This window comes from Aotus nancymaae, unplaced genomic scaffold (assembly GCF_030222135.1).
Source record: "Aotus nancymaae isolate 86718 unplaced genomic scaffold, 86718_ANA_hifiasm-v0.15.2.pri h1tg000039l, whole genome shotgun sequence".
NCBI lineage: Eukaryota > Metazoa > Chordata > Mammalia > Primates > Aotidae > Aotus > Aotus nancymaae.
Genome location: NW_026988453.1, coordinates 12,729,050 through 12,755,074, shown reverse-complemented (window position 1 = coordinate 12,755,074; position 26,025 = coordinate 12,729,050). Strand labels below are relative to the sequence as shown.

The window sequence follows — 26,025 nt, the reverse complement described above, 5'->3', positions numbered from 1 at the left end:
ACTACCCGGAGATATCAGGTTGAACTGTAAGCAGTTGCCATTTTTGTAGGTCAAAACAGGTGAATATCAGCAATTTCATATGTTTTCACTTAGCATATTGGTATATTTCCTTCCAAATACTTAACATTTCTTTAAATGGAAATATATACATATATACACACACACACATACATATATATATATTTGAGATTATGATGCATATGCAAGTGTATGTCCAGCTTTTTTTCAAAAACATAATCATTTCTCCATGCAATTAAACCTTTTTGTCTAAACAGCGTTTTCAATAGTTGCATAATATCCTGTCGTTTGGGAGTATCAGGGACATTTCCGCAGTCTCCAGCTCCTTGTCCCATGGCCCACAGAAAGAAAGAAAGGCTTGTTTCTGGCACTCCCTTGACCAGGGAAGGGCTGGACCAGCTCCCAGCAGAGCTAGGGGGAAGCTCTGGTGACAGGCAGCTGGAAGGCAGCTGGCCCTTGTCTCTCCTCAGGACATGTGCTGAGTGCAGACAGAGGACAGGAGTGGAAAAGTTTGTCCCTGAGAGGCTGGGAAGAGTATAAGAAGGACATGCTCACTGCCAGGGACCAAAATAGGGGTCTGGAGGGGAGTCCGGCTCTAGCAAGGTCCTTCTGTTGCCCAGAAAGGATTATTTTACGTGCTCAAGTATTTCAGCCAGTGACAAGTCTCCAGTTTCTGTGGTAACTGAGCTGGGTCAGCCTGAGAAGCCCCATTTCTTCCCAAAGTGCTCTCTCTGCCTTGGTCTTCCCAAGATAAGCTTCAGGGTCCTTTCTTAGGGCTCATTGCGTGAGACAGAGACTGCTACCCTTTAGCGTGCTTTCCCACATCTCCCCCACTCAGCTCTTTCTAGTGGAAGTGAGAGGATGAGAGGAGGGAGAAAGAGAGAGAAGAGAGGGACCCTTATCTGATGCTGACGGTGGGGATCAGTCCATAGCAAAGTCATCTTCCTCTTTGGGCCTCAGTATCCCCATCTGTAAATGGGGCTAATATTACTTATCACGTAGGGTTATTGTGAGATTTTAGTAAGTTACTGCATTGAAACCACCGAGGACGCCTCTGCACACGGTTGTACTCCATCACTCGCTCCTGATGCTTTAGTACCTCCTCACTCTCCCACCCCTCCTTTCAAACTCCCCTAGTGCAGGAAGGGTGTGCCTATTCATAGTGCTAATGCAAATAGTTGGCCTTTACTGAGAATTTGCTATTCATTTATTTAAGAAGTATTTAGTGAGGGCTTACTATGTGCTAGGTATTTTTCTTTTATTTATTTTATTGCATTTTAGGTTTTGGGGTACATGTGAAGAACATGCAAGATTGTTGCATAGGTGCATACGTGGCAGTGTGATTTGCTGCCTTCCTCCCCTTCACCTCTATGTGGCATTTCTAGGTATTTTTCTAAGCACTGGGAATACAGTAGTGAAGGAAAGCAAATCCCTGCCTTCATGGAGTATACATTCTAGAAGGGAGAGGCAGACAATAGACAAATAAATAAATTGACATAAATATGCAATGTGTCAATGGAAATATGTACTATGAAAAAAATACATCAGGGCAAGAGAATGCACAGTGAGTGGTGGAAGGTGGGGCAATGGGTGCTATTTTATAAAGGGCTCATGTGCCAGCTGTTATTTGAGCCTTAAACATCCAAAGAATTAGTGTGTAATGAAGCGTTTTTGGACATGCCAAGGGCACCTCCAAGCACTAGGAAGGGTGATAGTTCTCTTCATTTGCAGACTGGGTGAGAGCTGGAAAGTGGCGTGGGAAGCAGAGACCCAGGGAACCGAGACCCCTGGCTCCCCTCCTTGCTCTTTCCTGTTGCAGGCCATTCCAGCTTTGGAGAGGGAAGATGGGTGTTGGGCAGGCAGGTTCTATCACTCAAGGCATAGGCCCCACACATCCACTCAGTCTCTCTGGGTCGGTTCTTCGTTCTGGTGAGTGGAGGCTTAGAGGAAAGCAGAGGCACAGGGTGTGTGGAGGGACAGTTTTTCCACCCGGAAGGACCCGCAGGTCCAGGAGGTTCTTGTCCAAGCCTTGCATCTATCTGTGGGTGAATCTGGAGCTCTCTGGACATATTGTTTCAGCTGCACACAGGATTTGGGGTCATGGTTACTCAGAGAAGACAGGTTTTATGTGGGTTGCATGGGGGAACTGGGAAAAGGTCATGTATCTGTGTGTGTGTGTGTGTGTGTGTGCGTGTGTGCATGTGCATGTATGTGCACGTGTGTGTGTATGTGTTCATGTATGCATATAGGTACACGCTAAAGAACAAGAGATGTGTCTCCTCTCTGGTCATGCTCTTTTTCTTGGTGATCCTGGCTCTGCCATGAAACCCATAGGGTTCCGTTCTGGCTCCTGTCTCATTCCAAGAGATAAGCATAGGCCAGGTTACTGGGGACCTCCCCAATGAGGCCGGTTGCTCTCCTGTAGTTAGGGAATACTGAACCTCAGAAAGATCCTCAAGCCCCAGATGTCACTGCTGGAAGGCTTTAGCAATCATCCGACTGTCACTAGAATGTTGGCTCTCTGAGGGCAGGACCTTTGTTTTGTTCCCTATTGTAACTCCGGAGCCCAGGGAAGAGTCCGGCACATGGCATATGCTGAATAAGTATTTGTTGGGTAGATGAAAGGCTGTTGCTCAATCCCCACTTAAAAACATTCAGCCTAGGAAGTAGGGGTGACAGAGCTAGGACTGAAACTCCACATTTCCTCGTCCTCTTTTGGAGTCCTCTCTCCCTGATCCTTAAAACCCCAGAATTTCCCAGGCTGCCAGGATTAAATGAGATAAGTTATAAAACTTTCCAGCCTGTGTCTAGTACGTAATAGGTGCTCAATTAATGTGAATTTCTCCCCCCACCCCCCGCCCTTTTTTTTGCTCTTGGCACTCAAGTGTCTCTGCAAGGCAATGTCATGTACTCAAGTATTTTTTCCCACCTTGTACCTCTTCCCCATTCACACATCTATTCACCATTCACCTACTGTGTGTTAGGAGGGACACAAAGGAGTTAAATTAAAAGACGACCAATAGCCCTGTTTTAAGAGATTAATCATTCCAAGTGTATTAATAAGTGTATTAATAAAATTAGTGATTCCTAGGGGCAGGATTTCCATAGAGGAGATATGCTGGGATCTCAGGGTGCAAGGGGGGATTCTACCAGGACGCCACCTCTGAGTGTCTGCTATCTCCCTCTCCCACAGTGGCAGATGAAATGCTGCAAGTGTGACTCCAGGCAGCCTCACAACTACAACAGTCACCGAGTAGAGAACGTGGTTTCATCCTCCGGCCCCATGCGCTGGTGGCAGTCACAGAATGGTGAGCATCTGCCATCTACAGGGTCTTAAACTACGCAGGCTCCACAGGATGAGGTGGATGGAAGGTGCCCTGCAACCCTTTGAGTTTCCCAGAAATTTCTTACGGTGATGTGACATGGGTGATTGACAAGCAGAACCTTTCTGCCTCATGTTTGGGGTCTGTTGGATGTTATGGTAGGTGGAAGAGTTTGTTGGAGGTGAAGGCAAGAATGTGAGGAGAGAGGAATGTCTTTATTTCCCTCCACTCAGTCTCAGTGGGTGGGCTTGTGGAATTAAGCTTTGAGAACAAGTCTGTGTCGACCGGGCAAGTTCAAGCCCTCCAAAGTATTGAAGACATCAGGTAACGGTGGGAAGGAAACTTAGTCAAAAACAGATAGGATCTGGAATGGATAATATAAGCAGAAACATACCACTCCCCACTCATCTTCAAGAGGGAGATTGGAAAGTCAAGGTTGGAGACTTTCTGACTTCCTAGAGCTAGTCTAGTCCAGGGCTTCCTTCAGGGTTGGGGAAATGGAAAGTCTCTGGCTGACAGTTTCTACTTTTTGTCCTTCCAGATGTGAGCCCTGTCTCCCTGCAGCTGGACCTGGACAGGAAATTCCAGCTCCAGGATGTCATGATGGAGTTCAAGGTGTGCTTCCTGGGGGTGGCAGTGGATAGGAGAGGGGCTCCTGGGCCATGTGGGTTTGGAGCCATGGAGGAGCACCACATCCTTGTCTCTTTGGGCTGGGGCAACACTCACCATGAGGCTATGTCATGGTTACAGTAGAGGGCTCGCTCCTGGGTGAACAGTGGCGCCTCCAGGCTCCCTATCTTGGTCGTACAGTGATTGGATGTCCTCTTCCTCTCTCAGTCCCCACCCTTAACCCATTTAATTAATTCAGCTCTGCCAAGTACCAATTCTACTGGGCCCGTGTTGCTTGCTGTACAATTGTGTATCCTTGGTATACTCTGTTTTAATAACTTTGCATATTAGATTGAGTTGAACAAGAAGCCAAGAACTTGCCTATCCAACTAACTGATGGGCGTTCCTTTGGAGCAGCTCTCTTGGTGGGCAATCTACCATTCAGCGCCATTACTTCTCAAAGCACTTTCAGATTCTGCCTTTAGAACAGCCTTCTAGATACGTCTTTTGGAGGCAACGTTTTCATTTAATTGCCACAGGTCATTTTTTTCTTTTCAGAGATGATTTCATTTTATTCTTTCTACAGAAATAGTCAGATATTGAATGATCAAATTTGGTTAATAAGATTAAATGATCAGGAAGGGAGATATAGTTTTCAGGAGTTAAAATGAGCTTGGAATAAAAAGTAATAGGACCTGATTTCTTACATGACTGAAGAAGTTGGCTCTAAGAGCCTCGCCCCATGTAAAGGTCAAAAGTATTTTGAGAAATGCCAGCATCGTTTGAATAAATGCCCAGTCTCTAAAGGCAACAGCTTTGAAGGGCAGCATTCATTTGGATGGACAGTGTTAAAGTCTCCTCACTTTATCATTACTCACCTGTTCATTTATTTGACAATTATTTATGAGCACTTATTGAACACTGATTACACATTAGGCTTGGTGTCAGATGTTAGGGATATAAAGATGAATAAAGCCAAGTCACAATCTTCAAGCTGCTTTCACCATATGTGGGGAAGTCATTAGTGAGAGAGTGAAATGTGTGCTCTGATATTGGTAGGAAGAGGTGCTGGGAGCCCAGAAGGGGCTCTTGTGTGGTCTACCTTGGGAGGGTTTTTCAGGGAGTTCACCCAGGGGAAGATGAACCTTCATAGACCAGTAATGGTCAGGTGAAGGGCAACGTTTGTTCCAAGCAAAGAGAGCCATAAGCACAAAGGCTGTGAGGCAAGCGGCAGGAAGGTGAGATATATGACTGGGGGCGGGGGCAAGGAAATGCACATAGGGCCTGGAGGATAAAATGTGCTTAATGGTGAGAAGAAGCCAGGATGGGGAGGGCTGAAGACTGCTGTGAGATGAATTTCCAAGTATACACAGCGGGAGGGGAGCAGGCTGAAGATTCGTTCAACAAACGTGTACTAAACACTGATGTGCTAGATGCTGGGGGTCCACCTGTGAACCCGATAGTCAATAGGGGCTGCAGTCTGGTATATTGAGTCTCAACCAGATGCACTGTTTTGCCCTCTCCTCTCCCCCAGGGGATATCTGACAATTTCTGGAGGCATTCTGGGTTGTCATAACTATAGGTATGCAATGAGATCTGGTGGGTAGAAGTCAGGGATGCTGTGCACAGGCTACAGTGCACAGGACAGCTCCTAGGACCAAGATTCTCCCAACTCAGTACTTCAACAGCGAGAACGGTTGAGAAATCCTGGTCTCATGGGAAAACAATACAAAGCAAGAAACCAGCAAGTAAATAACTGGAAATTGTGGTGATGTTTCTGAAGGAAAAAAGATGCTGGAATAGAAAATAATGGGGCAGGGCGGTGTGGGTCGGACATGAGCAGGAGAATGCACGTCAGTCAGGTATCAAAAGATCTGTACCAGGAAATGACATTGAAGCTGAGAACAAAAGAGGAGAGGGAACCCACCAGCGGGAGGAGCATTCCAAGCAGAAAGACTGGACAAAAGGCTCTGAGAGGGGACTGAGCTTGGTTTAGGGCTTGAAGAGAGGAGGTGGCCTGGGATGAGGCAGGGCCCAGGAAGCCTGGGGCCTCTTCACTCGCGGTCAGAAGTTCAGATTTCGTTTCAGAATAGTATTGGAGGATTTTTGGAGGAGTGACAAGGCCCATTTTATGTTTTAAGAAGATGACCATGTCAACATGGCAAAACCCTGTTTCTGCTAAAAATACAAAAACTAGCTGGGTGTGGTGGCTCACGCCTGTAATTCCAGCACTTTGGTGGGAGGCTGAGGCAGGCAGATCACTTGCAGGAGTTCGAGACCAGCCTGGCCAACATGGTGAAACCCCATTTCTACTAAAAATTCAAAAATTAGCAGGACATGGTGGTGTGTGTCTGTAATTCCAGCTACTCAGGAGACTGAGGCATGAGAATCGCTTGAACCTGGAAGGCAGAGGTTGCAGTGAGCTGAGATTGCACTACTGCACTCCAGCCTGAGTGATGGAGTGAGACTCTGTCTCAAAAAAAAAAAAAGAAGATATGACTAAGAGTGAACATGGGGAAAGGGGAAATCAGATGAAGCTTACTAGGGAGATCAGGAAGGAGGTGAGAGACAGGCCTGGGCTTTTTCAGGATCTGCTTTGGAGGCTGAGTTTATAGACCTGCAGTTCCAGGAAGTGGTCTAAGCTGGGATCTGTCAGCATAAAGACCACATTTAAAGCCACCAAAAATGGATGAAGTCACTGCAGGAAGGAGCAGGGACTCAACATGTCATGCGAAGGTGCTCACATTATATCTTGAGAGCAATGCAGACTGATTGAAGCTCTCACAGATCAGATAACCACCCAGGAAGCTCTCTCTAGTGAAGTGGGGAATGTGGTTTGGAGGGCCAGGACAGAGGATGGACATGAGTTCCAGGAGAGAGAGAATAAAAAACGGTCAGCTGTGGGAAGTGTAGGAGAAGGAGAATGTCTAGCCTGGAAACCTGGTGGGCTGAGCTAGGGATCACTCCTTCCGGAAGGCAGATCCTGGGGAGAAACTTCCGTGGCCTGTGGCATACCAGGAGGTTTGGACACGGAAGCTCCTGAGCCCACTTGCTCCCACTGGGCCCCCTTTCTCCCCAGTTCATTGGAGGAGCCTGTTTCTCTGCTTGTGTCTCCATGGGGCCCAGCCCCAGCACCTCCCCTCTGCATACTGTCCCTGTCTCTGTAGGGACCCATGCCCGCCGGCATGCTGATTGAGCGCTCCTCGGACTTCGGTAAGACCTGGCGAGTGTACCAGTACCTGGCTGCTGACTGCACCTCTGCCTTCCCTCGGGTCCGCCAGGGCCGGCCTCAGAGCTGGCAGGATGTTCGGTGCCAGTCCCTGCCCCAGAGGCCTAATGCGCGCCTAAATGGGGGGAAGGTAGGTGGAGGGAATCCTGAAAAGTAGTCCTGGGGAGAAGTCCCCGATGTCCCTCTGTTCACACAGCCACATGGACTCTTGAGAAGAGATGGAAATGCCTTCCTCAGCTCCCCTTGCTGAGTTTCCTGAATTCCCCCCAATAATGACCCCGTGGCCACCCTCAAAACATCTGTGACTTATCGTCTTTGCTGGGGAGGGATATTTTAGAAACATCTTGGAGCCGCCACGTGACTTACCCCTGCCCTCTTCCATGCCCCTTCCCCCACGACTCATTGGCTCATCCCTCTAGTGGGAGGATGAAATCAACACTACTTTTGTGTGAGGACTTTGAGGTGGCTAGTTAGATGCAAGTGAGCAAATTACACAAATTTCATTTCACCTTGGTAGGGTTTAACACAAACATAAACATTTTCAGTTTAATCTATTCATCTAACCCAGTCTTAGCCCTTGGAGGGAATTCTGATATAACCCAGAGCCTGAATTCTCCTGAGCTGAAACCCTAAGTTAGAAATAAGAACCTGCCTGAAGACACACTCAGAATGTTTCTCCCTAAGTCCTCCCAATGTGGGTCAGATTCTTTCATAATTGCTTTTCCCCATCCCCTGGCAGAAGAGGCTGTAGTCTCTCTTCTCCTTTCCCTGGCCGAGACACAGGTGAGCCCTCAGAGCTGCTCTCGTGTGGACCGACGCTTAGAGTGGGGCCCTCTCTGCAGGCATGCATCTCTTTAGCCAAATCTATGCTAACCACATTCTTCACACGCCAGATCAGAACGCAGGACTTTTTCCTAACTTGTGGAGGACTGATGTGAAAACTCTTCCTGGGATATGTAGATGAAATCACATCTAATGAGTGTTTTTTTTTTTAATTTAAATAAATCAAAAGCATAGTTGAAATTGGGATTGTCCAGAGTGCTGTGGTCACCCACATTCATGCATCTTTGGGTTTTAGACTTTCTCACTCAACCTGAGTCATCAGAAAATTAGTGTCTCCTAAACCCTCATATGTAAATGATATATCTTACCATAATTTTTGACCCAGGGAACTCAGGAGATTCTTAGGATACTTATATTTTCAACCAGAGCGGGCGGGTACACACACACACACACACACACACACTCTCTCTCTCACACACACACACTCTCTCACACACTCATTTAGGGCCCAATGGTCATCTTGCTCCCCAAGAGCAGCTGACAAACCTCATAGCCATGGTCTGTCTCAGGTTTCCTGGTGACAAGTGTGAAGAGGGCAGGGCGTACAATGGAGAGGAAGGTTCCTTCTGAGCTTGGGGTACACTATTTGCCTCTTCTTCAGTGCTTCTCTTTCCCTTCCCTCTGTAGGTCCAACTTAACCTTATGGATTTAGCATCTGGGATTCCAGCAACTCCAAGTCAAAAAATTCAAGGTCAGTGTGGCTACTCCTCTTGTCCACGGAACTATGAATGGGAAGGAAACAGAGTTGGAACCCAGGTCCTGGAAACTTCCTGGTCTTTCATGTTTCTGTCAACGTGGTTGGGGATTTAATACTTGCCCTGCTTACCCCATAGGGATGTTGTCTGTGGGATGCTGTGGGATGGTTGAGGTCTGGAGAGGATGGCCCATGGTATCACATTATGAAGGCAAGGAGACTGTGCCTCTAACTTCCTTTCTTTCTTTTCCATTCTCCAACCCCTCTCTCCTTGCCGTTTGGCCCTCTCAGAGCTGGGGGAGATCACAAACTTGAGAGTCAACTTCACCAGGATGGCCCGGGTGCCCCAGAGGGGCTACCACCCTCCCAGCGCCTACTATGCAGTGTCCCAGTTGCGTCTGCAGGGGAGCTGCTTCTGTCACGGCCACGCTGATCGCTGTGCCCCCAAGCCTGGGGCCTCTGCAGGCCCCTCCACTGCTGTGCAGGTAACAGCCTAGGGTGGGAAGGGGAGAGGAAGGGGGCAGGACCAGGGCAGACTACGGACATTCTTGGGGCTCCAGTAAAGCAGGGAGGGCACTACGTCTAAGACTTGGCTATTCAGTAGTTCAGCAGCAACAACAAAAAATCTAAGTGGTTTTCATTCCAAAAATCAGAATCGTTTAGTACCTCTTTAGACTTGCCTCGTAATTTGAGATGATTTTAATTTCATTTACGTAAGTGTGGAAATTGGTGGGGAGTTTAAGGCAATGATTCTCAACCCTCGTTATGTATTATTTCACAGGGAGCTAAAACTGTTGCCTCCACCCTAAGATATTCTAATTTTATGATTGGTTTTTAGAGCTCCTGGGTGACTCTAATATACTGCCAGGTCTGAGAGCCACTGGTTTAGGGATTCTAAAGTCTCATTTAGAGGTGAGATATGGGGCAGGGTGAGAGAACAATGTTTAGTCCAGATGCTAAGTCTACTTGAGACCAGCCGCATCGGCTTCAGCAGGGATGGGGGGTTGAGAAGTTCAAGTTTATAAGTCTTCCCCTCCCAGGGGATTTTGCTGTAAAACCAAACTTGAGAACCAGGTAAAGAAGAGAGAACCTTGAGCAAAGAAGCGTGGGAGCGTGACAGTTGTCCTAGGGATAGAGGGACAGGAGGACATCATGTAAGATGGCCTGGGAAGGAAACAGAGGTGGCACGAGCCTCAGCTGGCATTCTTCTTTCCACTTCTGGGCCAGCTTCTGTCCCAGACTGCAGAGGTGTGCAGAGAGAGGCCAGCTCAGGGAGTGTGCCATCTGTCAGGGCCCATGAGACATACTCCTAGGATCCAAGGCTGAGTGACACAGAGGGAATACAACCTGCTATGAGATGACGAGGAGGGAGGGAGCCACCCAGACCTGGTGGTCCTCAAATCTGACTGTGCAGTGGAATCACCACTTTTAAAAGGTGCCACTGCCTGGGCCTCATCCCTGAGATTCAGACTGAATTGGGTCTGGACCTTGGCATTTTAAAAAATGCTCTCTAGGTGACACTGAGGTGCAGCCGGGGTTGAGGTCTGTGGAATTAGAGGGACCAGGGAGGCCTTATGAGGGAGGTGCCACTCTAGCTGGATCCTACCTGCCAGGATTTTGCGAATGAATACAGAGAGAAGAGAATTCTAGACAGAAGAAAAAACCTTGCTAAAGGCCCAAAGATGGAGAAAGTAGGGCTCGCACAGGGAGTGCTGTCAGCAGGGCGTGGGAGCTGAGAATGCAGCTAACGTGATAAAGGTCCTTGAATGCCAAGGTGAAGGTGTTGGGCTTAATTTGGAAGGCAATTAGCGCACAATAGCTATTCTATTTTTATACCTTAATGAGTCTAGTGACAATTCATCACAACAGTTCCATTAGCCAAACAACTGTAGTGATAGATTGTTGGAATAGAAATCTCCAGAGGGCCCCACCAGCTTCTGGATCCCACAGTTTGCCAAGAGTGTCTGAGCATCTTCCAGCTGCTGCCTCTGACGGGGTGTCACGGGGGTGTCGAAGCGCAAGGATTGAGCTTGCAAAAACCTCGCTAGGGGAGCAGTGCTGGCACGTGTACGTGCACGCGCGCGCACACACACACGTGTTCATATGTGCAGAACAGTGGCAGGCAGTGTCACAGGAGCTGGGTGAAGTCTGTGGCATTCAGAGAAAGCATCCTGGAAGGGCTGAGGTCTGAGCCAGAACCTGAGTGGTGTGCAGAGGGTCAGAGGAGAGCGGGCAGGTCCATCCCTGGGGCCCTCCTTTGTTGATTACTCCTGATGGCTGATGGTTCCCCTTCCAGGTCCATGATATCTGCGTCTGCCAGCACAACACTGCGGGCCCAAATTGTGAACGCTGTGCGCCCTTCTACAATAACCGGCCCTGGAGACCTGCGGAGGGCCAGGAAGCCCATGAATGCCAAAGTAGGAGCTTTGGATCACCCCTCCCTTGTAGGGTCTGGGTGGAGTGCCGGCCCCTCTAGCCCTCAATGACCTCACCCGGGACACAGGGGCATCTGGTTTTTCTTATGTAACTCTAAACTGAATTGCACCCTTACAATTCAAGCTCCCTTAGCTCTGTGAGGATGGAGAGAGTATTTGGGGGGTGTCCTCCCACTGGCCCCTGCCTCCTCCTCAGCCAGGCCTGGAGGGATCATGTCTTGATTCATGCTTCTGATTCCATGTAACTTTCACGGTAACCCCAGAGCCCGCTTCTTCTGGCCCCTCCAGTTGGTTTACCCTGTTTAGGGCATGTCTGGTTTTCTATCGTCATCTTCTACTTCAAATGACTCCCTAGAATCAGGGCCTTTGTTTACATAGATGAGAAAAACAGAGATTCTCAGCCCAGTGGCAGGCGATGACCCAGGAGGCCAATGCTGGCAGTGGAAGGGTTGGGGATAGAGCATTCAAAGGGCTCTTACTTTGGCTCACTGTGTTTTTGGGTTTATCCCAACCCTAGGAATCAGGGGCTTGAGTTCTTAATCTCCTCTGCTTTCTTGTTGGTCATGTAACCTTAAATAAATTGTACAAACCTCCCTTGTCCTCAGTTTCCCCACTTCCCTGCCTTGATCATCTTTCAGAGTTGTTACAGATGCCAGTGAGCTACTGTGGCACATGCTCTGAAGATGGCAAAGGCGCGGGCCAGATGTCAGCCCTGGGACTCTCTTTTTCCAGGGTGCGACTGCAATGGGCACTCAGAGACATGTCACTTTGACCCCGCTGTGTTTGCCGCCAGCCAGGGGGCATATGGAGGTGTGTGTGACAATTGCCGGGACCACACGGAAGGCAGGAACTGTGAACGGTGTCAGCTGCACTATTTCCGGAACCGGCGCCCGGGTGCTTCCATTCAGGAGGCCTGCATCCGTGAGTAGACACAGAGTGTCTGGAGACACAGAGTGTCATTTGTCTGTTACTCCCCGTCTCCTCTGAGTACCTCAGACCACATGTTTCTGGGTACACCAAGGCCCTTGGGGAGCATGAAAACTTGGCTGTGAGTCAGGATTTGTGGGAGATTATTTTAAGTTGGCTGAATATTACTGAGCAAGTCACTTAACCTCTCTGGACCATGAATCAGACAATCCATCAATATATGGCCTTTAGTTGGGACATAGGAAAGACAAAAATAAACAGAAGATACAGTTTCTGCCATCAGGGAACAGCACACACTGTTTGGCAACATAAACTATACACACATGAAGAAGAGGAGTGAACGCACCTTTTCCGTACGCACGCTGTCGCATTGACCGTGTTGTGATGAGCTTTGAGATTTAATTTTCTACTTCTCCCAACATGGAGAACTCCTCCGTGGCAAGGATTATTTCTCATGTCCTCTGGCCCTGGCACACTGACTGGAAAAGTCTCTGAGGCTCAGGGAGCATGTGTGAATGTAATGGGAGGGAACACGCAGAAGTGGCTTCACTGCCCACAAGAGACAGTGCCTTCATATAGGATAGGGCTGCCTGGACTGCAGCAATCTGATTCGGGCAGGTTTAGTCAGAAAAGACTTTCAGGTTGAAGGGGTCTTATATTTTGAAAGGCATGAAAGAAGTCAGGGAGCGAGGGTTGGGGAAAGCTGAGTCACTTTCTGTTGGTGTTTGTTTATGGGAAGAGTGAGACAGAACTGAGTTTGATCCCTGCTTCCAGCATGGACTTGTAATGAGAACTTGAATAAGATTTGACATGTCTGAGCCTCAGTTTCCTCCTCTGTACCATGAGGATAATAGTCTCCAGGATTACCATGAGGATTATATGAGGCAACATTTCAGAGTGCCCAGTTAAATGGCTGGCACAGAGTAGTTGCTCAATAAATAATGACAGCAAAACGACTTCTGTAGTACTTACCATGTGCCAAATGTGCTCCCCCTGCTTTATGTTTTCATTTCTTTCTCTCTCTCTCTTTCTCTCGTTTGAGATGGAGTTTTACTCTTGTTGCCCAGGCTGGAGTGCGATGGTGCGATCTCAGCTCACTGCAACTCCCGCTTCCTGGGTTCAAGTGATTCTTCTGCCTCAGCCTCTCTAGTAGCTCAGATTACAGGCATGCGCCACTGTGCCCAGCTAATTTTATATTTTTAGTAGATATGAGGTTTCACCATGTTGGTCAGGCTGGTCTTGAACTCCTGACCTCAGGTGATGCACCCACCTTGGCCTCCCAAAGTGCTGGGATTACAAGTGTGAGACACCAGATGTTTACTCATTTATTTCTCATAAGAAGCCAATGAGGTTGTATCATTACTTTAATTCTACAGATGAGGAAATTGAGGCACAGAGAGATTAAGTAACTTGACAAGGCTGTGAAGCTGAAAGCCAGTGGTGGAACAAAGATCTGAACCAGGCAACCTGGCTCCTGGAATCGGCTCTGAACTCTACTTTTCTTTGTTCCCACTGCGGTGGCTGCTTTTTTCCCTCAGCCTGCGAGTGTGATCCGGATGGGGCAGTGCCAGGGGTTCCCTGCGACCCAGTGACCGGGCAGTGCGTGTGCAAGGAGCACGTGCAGGGAGAGCGCTGTGACCTATGCAAGCCGGGCTTCACTGGACTCACCTACACCAACCCGCAGGGCTGCCACCGTGAGTAGGGGGCAGGCTGCATGGGGCCACCAGACCCACAGCTTAACCTGCTTACTGTGCTCTCTTCAGAGGAAATCTCACTGCAGAGTAGACAGAGGGGTTGCCAGGAGTCCACATTTCTTACCCTCTTTCCCAGAGCCAGCTCCTGTGCCACTGGCCTCCAGCAGGTGGCAGCACAGGCCCAGGCTGGAAGGTGGGACTGAGCCAGATGGAGGGTGGGTAGGCAGGCGCTGAGCTACCAGGTGGCTGGAACTGGTGTGACAGCGCAGGGGTCCTGTTGAAATATCCTACCTTGGCTGTGATTAATACATTTTAAACAATCCGGCTAACTCCATTTTGCCCACCCTGAGCTATGTAGGGCATTCCGTTCTGAGAGCTTGTGGTCTGAGACACCTGGCATCTTTGTAACTAATTTTCTGAGAAACAGGGCCCACTGGCCCATACATCTTGAACCCTGCAACTGTGTGTAACTGCCTACCCCACATCCTGAGTAAAAAACAACTTTCAATAGAATTTGTTGTTAGGCACCCCCAGCTTCCCCTAACCTGCTCCTTCTGCTTCTGTGATAATCTGCTCACCGCCCCCTGACCCTGAACCGGTATAAAAATGTTGACCGCCCTTTGTTCGTGGCTGAGAGGTTTGAGCTCTAGCTGACTCTCAGATGCCGGCCATTAAAGGCAGACTCTCAACAAACTCAGTGTGTGGCACTTCTGTTTAAACTCACTCGGGTTTAACATTTTACAGTGGAGGACAGTCTCCAAATGTTAAACCCACTTGTCTTTTGCCCACCCTGGGTGAGGGCTATTAATTTAGCCTTATGTGCAGAGGTGCCAACCGGTAGTGCTTGAGTCCAAATAATGTTGATCTCAGTTGTGACAGCTGCACTGGCCTCGCGCACCCCCTGGTTGATGAAGCTGATTCCATCGGGAACAAAGTGGCATCCACTTGTTTTAGAGGGGTATCCTGCAAGTCTGGCCTGCTGGTTTCTGTGACATCCAGTATTTCTTGGCAGTCATAGATGGGAGCAGAGAGGTCTGGGTCCGGGAGCAAAGTTGCTGGATTTTGGCACCATGCAGGATGGAAAGTTAGTCTGGGCTGGTCCAGTAACAGGCTCTGGTACTGTAGGATTCGTGAGTTTGACATCCATTTTCCCGAGGCACTTCTGAGCAGGATTTCCATGGCATGGGGTCCTGTATGCACCAATTCTTGGCCCAGGGTTAACTTACCAGCTTCCTGGACCAAGCTTGCAGTAGCTGCCACTGCTCACAGGCAGCTTGGCCAACCTGAGGCCACTGTGTCCAATCTTTCTGATAGGTAGGCAACTGGTCATTGCCATGGTCCCAGGGTCTGGGTGAGGACCCCCTTGGCCATGCCCTTGCTTTCATGGACAAACAGGTGGAAAGGTTTTGACATGTCTGGGAGTGCCAAGCTGGTGCTTCAGTGAGAGGCTTTTTTAGGTTTTGAAAGGCCTGTTCCTCTGTTTCAGTCCAGATCAATTCCCCACTCCCACTGGTTGCGGTGTAGACAGATTTGGCAATTTCTGCAAACCCCAGAATCCAGAGGTGGCCGTATTCTGTGGCCCCCAGGAATTCCCGCACGTGTTTTTTTGTGGTTGGGGTTGGGATCTGCAAGACAGCCAGTTTCCGAGCATTGGAAAGTGCCTGCTTTCCCTGGGTGAGCTTGTATCCTAAATAAGATATCTTTTAGAGGCACATTTGGGCCTTTTTTGCTGAGACTCGGTATCCAAGTCCTTGGAAGAGGGATAACAAGTCTTTTGTATGTTGTAAGCAACTGTCAGCCATTTCTGTGGCCAGCAGTAGGTCACCTACATACTGGAGCAAGGTACAGTCTGGATGACTGGCCCGAAAAGGTGTTAGGTCCCATTGGAGAGCATCTCCAAAAAGGGTGGGAGAATTTTTGAACCCCTGGGGTAATGGGGTCCAAGTAAGCTGGGTAGTATCTCCCGAGTCTGGATCTGTCCATTCAAAAGCAAAGATTGACTGGCTGTTAGGGGCCAGAGGGATGGCAAATAAAGCATCCTTCAAGTCCAAGGCAGTGTATACTGTATGGTTTGGCAGGAGTAGGCTGAGGAGGGTGTACGGGTTTGGGACAGTTGGATGGACAGTGACTGTCCGCTTGTTGACCTCTCATAAATCCTGGACTGGCCGATAGTCATTGGTGCCAGGCATTTTTACTGGCAGGAACGGAGTATTCCAGGCCAATTTGCACTGTCTTAAAATATTTGCCTGCAGTAGTTGCTGGATGTGGGGACTTATGCCTTCCCTGGCCTTTTGACTCACAGGGTACTGTTTTACTTGTATTGGTAAGGCCAGGGCCAATAGTTCTACAATTCGGGGGGATGGTGTTTTGCCAGTCCTAGGGGGTTTGATTGTGCCCAAACATGGGGAAACTGGGCCTGCAATTCCAAAATAAGGGAGTTGTTCTCTGAGGCTGTGGTTGGGGAGCTTAGAACCAGGAGATATTCCTTCGACAAGGGGGTTGTTGCTAAGAGGTGGGTGGTTGATGAGTCCTGGTTCTCTAAGGTTAGGTGTGTTTCCTGAGTTGACAAAGAGATAGAGGCTTGAGGTTTATGGAGTAGGTCTCTTCCTGTTGGGAATATGGGCACTCTGGGACTACCAAAAAGGAATGAGTTACTTTTTTGTGGCCTAAATTTACTTCTTGGTTTGTGTGACTGGGTATTTGCAAACAGTTCCTATGGCTCCTTGAACTGCCACTTTTCTATTAGTGACTTGACCCAAAGGTGTTTTTAATACCAAGCGTTCTGCTCCGGTGTCAATTAAAAATTGTACAGGGTGACCCCTACTGTGGCGGTAACCATGGGCTCCCGGGGGCCAAGCGAAAATGAGCCCCGGCCCCATCAATCTTCTAGCTGCTCCACAGCCAAGAGTGTCTTTATTCTCAGTTTCTCTCTTAGGGGACATTAATTTTTCCAGTGTCCAGTTTGTCTACAGTAAGCACACTGATCTCGCCGTAGTGGGGTTTGGGCCCCCAACTGACAATGGCCCTTGTCTTTCTTGTTGATTTGTTGGGAAGGGGGCCTCCGCCGTGTCTCCTGGAGGGCAGTCACCAACACTTTTGCCTGTCTCTTGGAAGCTTTGTCAGCAGCGTTTTCTCTATTATCAAACATCTTCTGGGCTATTTCTAAAAGTTGTGTGATGTTCATGCCACTAAATCCTTCTAATTTTTGTATTTTTTTTCTGGATGTCTGGGGCTGCCTGAGCCACAAAAGCCAAATTTAAAGCACAGCTATTTTTGGGAGCAGTCGGATCAAGTGGGGTGTAAATGCGAGAGGCCTCCTGGAGACGTCCCAAGAATGCCCCAGGAGACTCATCAGCCCTCTGGACCACTTGCGTGGTCTTGGATAAATTCATGGGTTTTCATGCAACTCCCTTAATGCCCATGAGTAGATGCCAGTGAAAGTTGTCCTAAGCCTGCCTCCACCCCGAGGAATTGGGTTCCCACTTTGGTCTGCTGGTAGGGAAGACTTCCTCCAACTGGTCTCTGGCTTCCTCTTGAGGCTGACCAGTGGAGGAGAGGAAATGCTTTCATGCTTCTCTGTGGATACGGTCCCTCTCCTCTGCGGTAAAAAGGGTGAGGAGGATTTGCCGACAGTCGTCCCAGGTAGGATGATGAGTCTGAAGTATGGATTCCACCAGAGCGGTCAGAGCCAGGGGTTTTTCAGAAAACGGCGAGTTCTGAGCTTTTCAATTATGTAAGTTAGAGGTGGAAATGGGACATAAACCAAAAATGGGGTTGATAGCTCACCACCAGCCGGAGGCGGAGCTTCCCTTAGGGGGAGGGGGCGTAGCCTCTTCTCCCTGTCATGGCCGGAGTCTGAAAGCCACAGGCGGTGCTGTGGCAGGGGGAACAGAAGAAGTAATAGTAGGCGACCCTGTTGGGGCCGGTGAGTCATAAGGCAGGGGAAGGAGGGGCAGAACTTCATCCTCCTCAGATGGAGGCAGAACTGGAGGGGCTGCAGCTGAAGAGGGCAGCGACTGAGTGGTGTGGTTAAGGAGTATTTTAGAAGCAGGATCTTGAGCCATGCAGGATCAGAGCCACGGCGGTGAGTTAAGAACCAAGTGTAGCCACTGATCAATATACGGGAACTGGTCGGGGGGCCTGGATTTCCCATAACTACCCTCCAAACAGCCCGGATGACATTAGGGTCCAGTGACCCTCTGTCCGCCCACTCCACATTAAAAGTTGGCCATTCTAGTTTACACAGGGTGTGGAGTCAGCCTTTTGAGAGGTGAACTCCATAATCACCTGTGAAACCCAGGGAAAAGTTTTAAAGCATACATTGTAAAGGAGTAGGTGGCTGAGGATGGGAATGGGAGGGTGCATTTCCCGTCTTGGCTTACAAGAGAAAATTATACCCAACACAGGCAGAAATTCTCGGCCAGGAGGGGATAGTTGAGAGAACCTACAAGCCAGAAGGATTATAACCAAAAAGAGAACAAAAAGGGTCAGGGCTAAAGCTGCTTGCCACATGGAAGCTTCAGATGAAACACCGGGCCAATGCCTGTCTTCCTCTGCATCTGTAACCAAGGTACCTCTGGTGCCTCCACTCGTCGAAAGCCTTGAGTTCGAATTTTGCCCTCTCAGTGAGGGGAGAGAGGAGAGCCATAAGGGCCAGGTCCTGCAGTATCTGTCCCTGGTGAGAATGAGGGATTTCAGTGGTATGGGGCATGGACAGGGTCTAGGGGGGTATTTGGTATTAGATTGCAGGTCCGCCGGGTCCCAGATTTCACTGGGAAGGGCTAGGAAGGAGTTTAGAAGAGCGAAAGCTCGCCTCACATATGACTCAGCAGGACTGAGACGGCTGGGGAAAGTGTTTGGGTGGCAGAACAGGTGTGCCAGCAAGTCAGCAGTGGCTGTTTTGGATCCACCACCTATTCACAGTGGGGGACAGCCAGACGTTTGGCCGGGGACGGTGACAGTCCACTTGCCAGCAGTCTCTATGGTGCCAGAACTTCCAGTCAATACGGGGTGAGGTTCACAATCTAATCCATAGCAGCACTTAATGGTTTTGAAACAGTACAGACAATTTTTGGGTGACCATCCTAGACGCCAGACAAGAGCCACTGTCCCAGGGAGCGGGAGGTCTCTACCAATAGTAGAGAAAAAGTCTTTCCCCAGCTGCCTGGGACAATATCGGCTGCCAGATGTGCAACACTAAGACAGAGGACACACAGAAATGGGGAAGGGGTGCCCCATGAGGGACCACTCAGGTGCCCTCCTGGCCGCTTCCCTTACAGGAATTTAGGTGTCTCTTAGCATTGGCGGGTCGGTATAAACCCATGACAAGGATGGGGTCTGAGTGGAGCCTGATACTGCCCTAAGCCATGTGAGGTTGCCATGGACACGCAGGTGGGGCCCTCTCGGACTCCGTAGTTGTTCACCCTGGAGCCACAAATTGGAGATCCAAAGGCAGGCCCTTGGCCTCCTCATTCAATCTACACGTGCACATATACACTCATTCAGAGGCTAATACAGTTGTTGTTAACCAGACAAATTCAGTGACCCGTGGTCCTATCCTCCAGCATCCTGGATTTTGGACAGGATCAATGAAGGGATGCCCCTGTCAGGACTTGTCCCTTCCAGAAACCAGAAACCAGACAGAGCAGAGTCATATCTGATTTGCCTTCCTGGGACCCGAGACAATGGACTCGGTGCCAAATTTTGTGGGCAGCGGCGGCGGTTGGTCTGTTCCTCTCTGGAGACGGTGACCTACGGGGCCCTGGAACATCTCAGGGGGCACCTCCCCTATAGTTCGCTGTTCATCTGGGGAGGTCTGGAGTGAGCCCGGTCCGTGCCCGATGATGATATAATATCTTGCTAGGGCCTCCAAATGTTAAACCCAAGTGAGTTTAAACAGAAGCGCCATGCACTGAGTTTATTGAGAGTCCACTTTTAATGGCCGGCGGCCGAGAGTCAGCTAGAGCTCAAACCTCTTGGCCACAAACAAAGGGCGGTCAACATTTTTATACCAGTTCAGGGTCAGGGGGCGGTGAGCAGATTATTACAGAAGCAGAAGGAGCAGGTTAGGGGAAGCTGGGGGTGCCTAACAATGAATTCTATTGAAAGTTGTTTTTTACTCAGGATGTGGGGTAGGCAGTTACACACAGTTGCAGGTTCAAGATGTATGGGCCAGTGGGCCCTGTTTCTCAGAAAATTGGTTACAAAGATGCCAGGTATCTCAGACCACAAGCTCTCAGAACGGAATGCCCTACATAGCTCAGGGTGGGCAAAATGGAGTTAGCAGGATTGTTTAAAATGTATTCATTACAGCCAAGCTCAAACTAGGGTATTTCAAAATCCCATTGCAGGGTAGACAGAGGGGGTGTGCCCAGGCAGTCCTGGGGGTGCCAGGAGTCCAGACTTCTTGCCTTCTTCCCCAGAGCCAGCTGCCGTGCCACTGGCCTCCAGCAGGTGGCAGCATAGGCCCGGGTTGGAAGGTGGGACTGAGTCAGCCAGATGGAGGGTGGGCAGGCGGGCGCTGAGCTGCAAGGTGTCTGGAACTGGTGCAACAGCGCAGGGGTCCTGTGAGTCAGCCATGTCATCTTCAGGGAACGGCCCTGCCCAGTTCTTTTCCCAGGCGGGGCCCCTCCCTGGATGTGTGTCCTCTGGGGGCGAGTTTTTCGTGGTGTGTCTGCCTGAGCTCAGCAGCTCTCCTCCTGCAGGCTGTGACTGTAGCATCCTGGGGTCCCGGAGGGACATGCCGTGTGACGAGGAGAGTGGGCGCTGCCTGTGTCTGCCCAACGTGGTGGGCTCCAAATGTGACCAGTGTGGTCCCTACCACTGGAAGCTGGCCAGTGGCCAGGGCTGTGAGCCATGTGCCTGCGACTCGCACAACTCCCTCAGCCCCCAGTGCAACCAGGTACGAAGTGAGGGCGGCCCGGGGGCCCTCGGTGGGAGAGGGGTCCTCCACACAAGCCTCTCTGCTGCCCCTCCATGCTACCATTCTGGGCCTCTCCCCTGTCAGGCTGGGCTGCTTCTGTCCCCATTCTCCTTTGGGGAAGCCACCGGATGTCCCTCCCTCTGTGGCTCTTGGCCGTCAGTAATGCCATATGCACCACACCTTCTGAAGGGCCCCTCTGGGCCTTGACTTCAAGGCTTATCTCTGAGTAGGAGCCCTTGTTTTGTGGGTACAGGAGCTCTGGAGGTGGCCACGAGCCCTGGATTCTACCTGTGGACTGAGAATCTAGGACTCAGTCCCTCACACCAGGGTAAGGCAGAGGCTGTGAGGCAGGGTCCACTGACTCTGCTCTCCCCACGCAGTTCACAGGGCAGTGCCCCTGTCGGGAAGGCTATGGTGGCCTGACGTGCAGCGCTGCAGCCATCCGCCAGTGTCCAGACCGGACCTATGGAGACGCAGCCACAGGATGCCGAGGTGTGTGCTGAAAGCCTGGGGGACGCTGAGGCTGTGGGGGCCGAGCACATGGTGGGCACGTGGTGGGGCGTGTGGGTCTGCAGCAGGGCAGGACGTCCCGTATTGGTGCCTGTCGTGTGGGCCTGGGCAGCCCTGTGAGTGCTCACGCTCCAGCCAGTTGGCGTGGCCTGTAAGCCCCTGAAGCAGGCCTATGCCCCACTGTTCCTGTATTCCCATGACATGCTGGTTGCTTTGCTCCCCACTTCCCTGAGAAAGGGAGCATTTCCCAGAAGCCATCTCCAGGGCAGCAGCAAGAAGGGGCAGCTGTTTCTTCCCTCTTCATAGAGGGAGGAAGGGAGTCCTGAGGGGGAAAGGCTGTCATTTCCCAGGACGTCAGTTTGACGTCACCAGAGGCGCACAGGCCTTCAAGTGTGCAGACGAGGTTCTGCCCCAGCTCTGCCCCTGCCTTGCTGAGTGACTTTGGGGGAGCTGCTTCCCCTCTTTAGACTCGGTTTCCTCCTTTGAGGAAGAGGCATGCTGTATTTAACCCCTCTGTCTCTCAGTTGCCTCATCTAGAAAAAGTGGGGAAACAAGAGTGTTAGCTCCCAGAGTGGCGTGAAGATCCAATGAGTTAGTGTGTGTGCGCGACGCTGAATGGTGCCTGGCACATGGCAGCTGCCAAGTAAGCGTTTGCCTTCACTGCAGCTGTTACCTTGGTTTTTATTCTGGCTGTGACTTCTGTTGTTCTAAGTGGTGTAGAAAGAGCCTCAGGTCCAACTCCCTCTTCAGGGCCCTCCCTGACAGCTGTGTCTCTCTTCCTGACCCCGTTTCTGACTGTCATTTTTCTTGGCCCTAGCCTGTGACTGTGACTTCCGGGGAACCAAGGGCCCGGGCTGCGACAAGGCATCGGGCCGCTGTCTCTGCCGCCCTGGCTTGACTGGGCCCCGCTGTGACCAGTGCCAGCGAGGCTACTGTGACCGCTACCCGGCGTGCGTGGCCTGCCACCCTTGCTTCCAGACCTATGATGTGACCCTCCAGGAGCAGGCCCTGCGCCTTGGCAGCCTCCGCAATGCCACCGCCAGCCTGTGGTCAGGGCCGGGGCTGGAGGACCCTGGCCTGGCCTCCCGCATCCTAGATGCACAGAATAAGATTGAGCAGATCAGAGCAGTTCTTAGCAGCGCCGCGGTCACAGAGCAGGAGGTGGCTCAGGTGGCCAGTGCCATCCTCTCCATCAGGTAATTCCCTTTCCCTGCCAAGCACATGGAATAATTATGCCCCTAGGTTCCCATACGGGGCACACTGGTCCTTCCTTACATTTATACAGCACATTACCGTTTAAATGCATTTTCACGGCACTCTCTCTTTCAACCATCACAACTGCCCTGTGAGGTTGGTGTGGTTTTGCAGATGAGAAAACAGGCAGAGATGGTGATGTGCCAGAGCCATGTGGCCATGAAAGCGCAGAGCTGGGACTCAGAACACAGCCCAGGAGCCCAAGCCCAGCACTGTTTCAAGTGCCCGGTGCTGCCCGTGGAAGTCAGCTCTGGATTAGTCACCCTGGCGGAGGGCATCCGAGAGGCAGGGGCTCTAAAAATAACTCGCATGTGCCTTTGTAATGCAAGTGGTCCCACCCACACCCCCATCCCACCAGCAGAGGCACCTTCTTAGTGAGACTCAGTTCTGGAGGCTTCTATAATTAGTTTGCATTCCCTGAGCACTGGCTTTCTGACGGTGCACAGAGCCATCCAGGTGTGTGAGTGGCAGGGAGGGAAAAGGCAGCCTGACAAGAATGAAAAAAGAGGCTCCGTGACTTGTGACGAGCTACAGCTTCTAGCTGGGGGCTTGGGCAGAGGCAGTCAAGCAAATATTAGGGTTCATTCATTCATTCTTTTTTCTTTCATTCATTCACTTTACATAATTTTAGAGCACCTTTCATGAACCAAGCATTGTACAAGGCATCGGGGATATTGAAATTAATATGGCATAGTCTTTGCCCTCAAGAAGCTCGCATTGGGGAGAATGATGTATAAATGGTCAACTATAATGTGACGCATATTTTAATGTGTCATGGCAGGCTTCACAGAGGTGCCTTCTGACCTAAGTCACATTTGGGCAGTCAGTCCACCAGGTCCAAACGCAGGCATGGTGGGGCGTCCCCTGGAACTGCATTCTGTGCCTGATCAAAGCCTAGAGGTGTGGATTGTGAGGCTTGGAGGAGGGAGCTGGTGGTTGGGTTGGTGGAGCTGCAAAGGGCATGGGGAGAGAGGACTCTCCAAGAGGTCAGTGCCCGTGGGCCTGGGGGGAGAACCCTGAGCCTCCTTTGGGGGTTGGGGGATGACCAGTTGGCAGCAGTGATGGGGTCTGGAGCTGAGTGGGAGGTGTGGACTGCGGAAGAGATTTTGGAGCTGCAGCTGTGCAGGTGGTGGCTGACGCCAGCCTGTAGAGAGTGAAGGAGGAGAGCATCAGGGCAGTGGGGTTCTCACGGGGAGCCAGGAGCTGGAAGACGGGGAGGAGAATTAGGAATGTTGGGTCTCGGAAGGCAAGGGAGGAGAGTTTTGTGGCTCCACCCACAGATGGACAGAGAAAGGTGGTGCTGGCTGCTGACCTCTGTCCCGCGGAACCTGCTTAGCCTGTGGATTCTCTGTTCCATTGCCTTTGCTCAAGGCCTCTGTTTGTTCTCACTCAGTAGCAGTTTCTCTAAGGGGATGGTAGCTCTGGGGAGGCAAAACTCCTCCTATATTGTAGTGTAAGCTCCTCTCCCTTTTCAGGCAAACTCTCCAGGGCCTGCAGCCGGATCTGCCCCTAGAGGAGGAAACGTTGTCCCTCCTGGGGGACCTGGAGAGTCTGGACAGAAGCTTCAACGGTCTCCTCATTGTGTATCAGAGGAAGAGGGAGCAGTTTGAAAAAATAAGCAGTGCTGATCCTTCAGGTGAGGAGAGGGGCACCTGGACAGCTCTGGGCATGGGCACTGCCGTGGCCCTGGGCACGCCACCCCCTCTCCCTCCTGCTCCTCCTCCATCTCCATTCCCCGCTCTGCTCATTCTTCTCACCGTAGGAGCCTTCCGGATGCTGACCACAGCCTCCGAGCAGTCAGCCCGGGCTGCTCAGCAGGCCTCCGACAGCTCACGCCTTTTGCACCAGCTCAGGGACAGCCGGAGAGAGGCAGAGAGGCTGCAACGGCAGGCGGGAGGAGGAGGAGGTGCCGGCGGCCCCCAGCTTGAGGCCCTGAGGCTGGAGATGTCTTCCTTGCCTGACCTGACACCCACCTTCAACAAGGTGGCTTGGGGCATGGAGTCCCACTTCCTGGAGCCCCTACCCCAGCTTGTCACACACCAGCTGCTGGCTGCCTGCTTCCCATTAGGGCAGACCTGCCCCTGTGAGAACCCCACTCCCACAGCTATCCTGACCCTTGTGCTGCTTACTGTGAGCTCAGTGGTTGCCAAGGAAACCAGTTTCTGGTGCTTGGTTGTCATGGAGATGTCTGGCTGTTTCTGGTGCTAGGTTGTCATGGAGATGTCTGGCTGTTGGTTTCCCAGGTGTGGGGTGGGATTGGTTGTTGAGGGGCTTTGGGTAGCCTCTTTGACACCTGCATCTCTCCACAGCTCTGTGGCAGTTCCAGGCAGATGGCTTGCACCCCGGGATCATGCCCTGGTGAGCTGTGTCCCCAAGACAATGGCACAGCCTGTGGCTCCCACTGCAAGGGTGTCCTTCCCAGGGCCAGTGGGGCCTTCTGGACGGCGGGGCAGGTGGCTGAGCAGCTGCGGGTCTTCAATGCCCAGCTCCAGCAGACCAGGCAGATGGTAAGTGCGGCCGAGGTGTGGTGGGCACAGGCGGGAGGAGGCAGACAGGATAGAGCCCCCGGGCAAGTCAGAGTTCCCATTTTACACTAAAGCCCAGAGATGTTAGGCAATCTGCTCAAGGCGCCACAGCAAGTGTAAGAGAGTTCTTTTTCTTTTACTGGACATCCACATATAAACTGGGTTGGTTACAAATGCTTCCTAGGTAGGTCTTGGCATAGAGGATGATCCACAGAATCCTGAGGCTGCTGAGACGTTCCCTTGGGGCCTTACCCCTTCTGACCTAGAGTGTGTGTCAACAGATTAGGGCAGCCGAGGAATCTGCCTCACAGATTCAATCCACTGCCCAGCGCCTGGAGACCCAGATGAGCACCAGCCGCTCCCAGATGGAGGAAGACATCAGACGCACACGGCTCCTCATCCAGCAGGTCCGGGATTTCCTAACAGGTGAGCCTGGGTCCACCACCACCTTGGCTGCCGTTCCGCTCCTACCTGTCCCTCATTCCCACATTCAGCCCTCCCTCCCTCCCCGCAGGCCTGCAACACCTTGCCCCAGGCCTCCTCCTCTGTCGGCACCGTGGCCGTAACCTTCCTGTTCTCCCGTCTGCCCTTCCCCACCTACTCTGCTCCCTCGTGACCCATTCTCATTCTCAGCATAACAGCTGAAGTAGCTCTTTTAAAATGTATAAGTCAGATCACATCTCACTCCTGCTTAAAATCCCTCGGTGGCTTCACCTTGTTCTTGGAATGAGCTCTCAACTCCTATCATGCCTGCAGAGCCTGGCCTCTGTCCATCTCTTGGGAGTGACCTTGGACTCCTGTCTGCTTTACTCACTGGCTGTCCTTGAACATCTCAGGCTCTTGCCTGCTTCAGGGGTGTTTATTTGCTCTTTCTCTGCCTGGAATCCTCCTTCCAGGGTTGCTGCTTCTTGTCCTCTGGGTCAGCTCTCCAGAGAGATGTTCCCTGACTATCTGATCTGCTTGTCCCCGGTCCTCTCCCATTCCCCCTTGGTGTCTTACCTTCCTCTCACTACTCACCCTCATTTAGTTGTCTACAAGTGGA

The 26,025-nt window shown here is 51.1% G+C and overlaps 1 protein-coding gene across 1 annotated transcript in view; it reads left to right on the top strand.

Annotated features, from left to right (window-relative positions):
• The window catches only part of LAMB3 (laminin subunit beta 3), a 46,073-nt gene that overhangs the window by 9,847 nt on the left and 10,201 nt on the right, over nucleotides 1–26,025 (top strand). Inside the window, exons 4-18 of the mRNA XM_012459241.2 lie at nucleotides 3,212–3,326; nucleotides 3,883–3,956; nucleotides 7,118–7,309; nucleotides 8,650–8,713; nucleotides 9,008–9,201; nucleotides 11,013–11,133; nucleotides 11,884–12,072; nucleotides 13,617–13,772; nucleotides 20,477–20,673; nucleotides 21,075–21,186; nucleotides 22,022–22,400; nucleotides 23,934–24,094; nucleotides 24,221–24,441; nucleotides 24,768–24,965; nucleotides 25,265–25,409. Of these exons, the coding sequence (XP_012314664.2) occupies nucleotides 3,212–3,326; nucleotides 3,883–3,956; nucleotides 7,118–7,309; nucleotides 8,650–8,713; nucleotides 9,008–9,201; nucleotides 11,013–11,133; nucleotides 11,884–12,072; nucleotides 13,617–13,772; nucleotides 20,477–20,673; nucleotides 21,075–21,186; nucleotides 22,022–22,400; nucleotides 23,934–24,094; nucleotides 24,221–24,441; nucleotides 24,768–24,965; nucleotides 25,265–25,409 (2,518 nt within the window). The remainder of the gene's footprint in view (nucleotides 1–3,211; nucleotides 3,327–3,882; nucleotides 3,957–7,117; nucleotides 7,310–8,649; nucleotides 8,714–9,007; nucleotides 9,202–11,012; nucleotides 11,134–11,883; nucleotides 12,073–13,616; nucleotides 13,773–20,476; nucleotides 20,674–21,074; nucleotides 21,187–22,021; nucleotides 22,401–23,933; nucleotides 24,095–24,220; nucleotides 24,442–24,767; nucleotides 24,966–25,264; nucleotides 25,410–26,025) is intronic.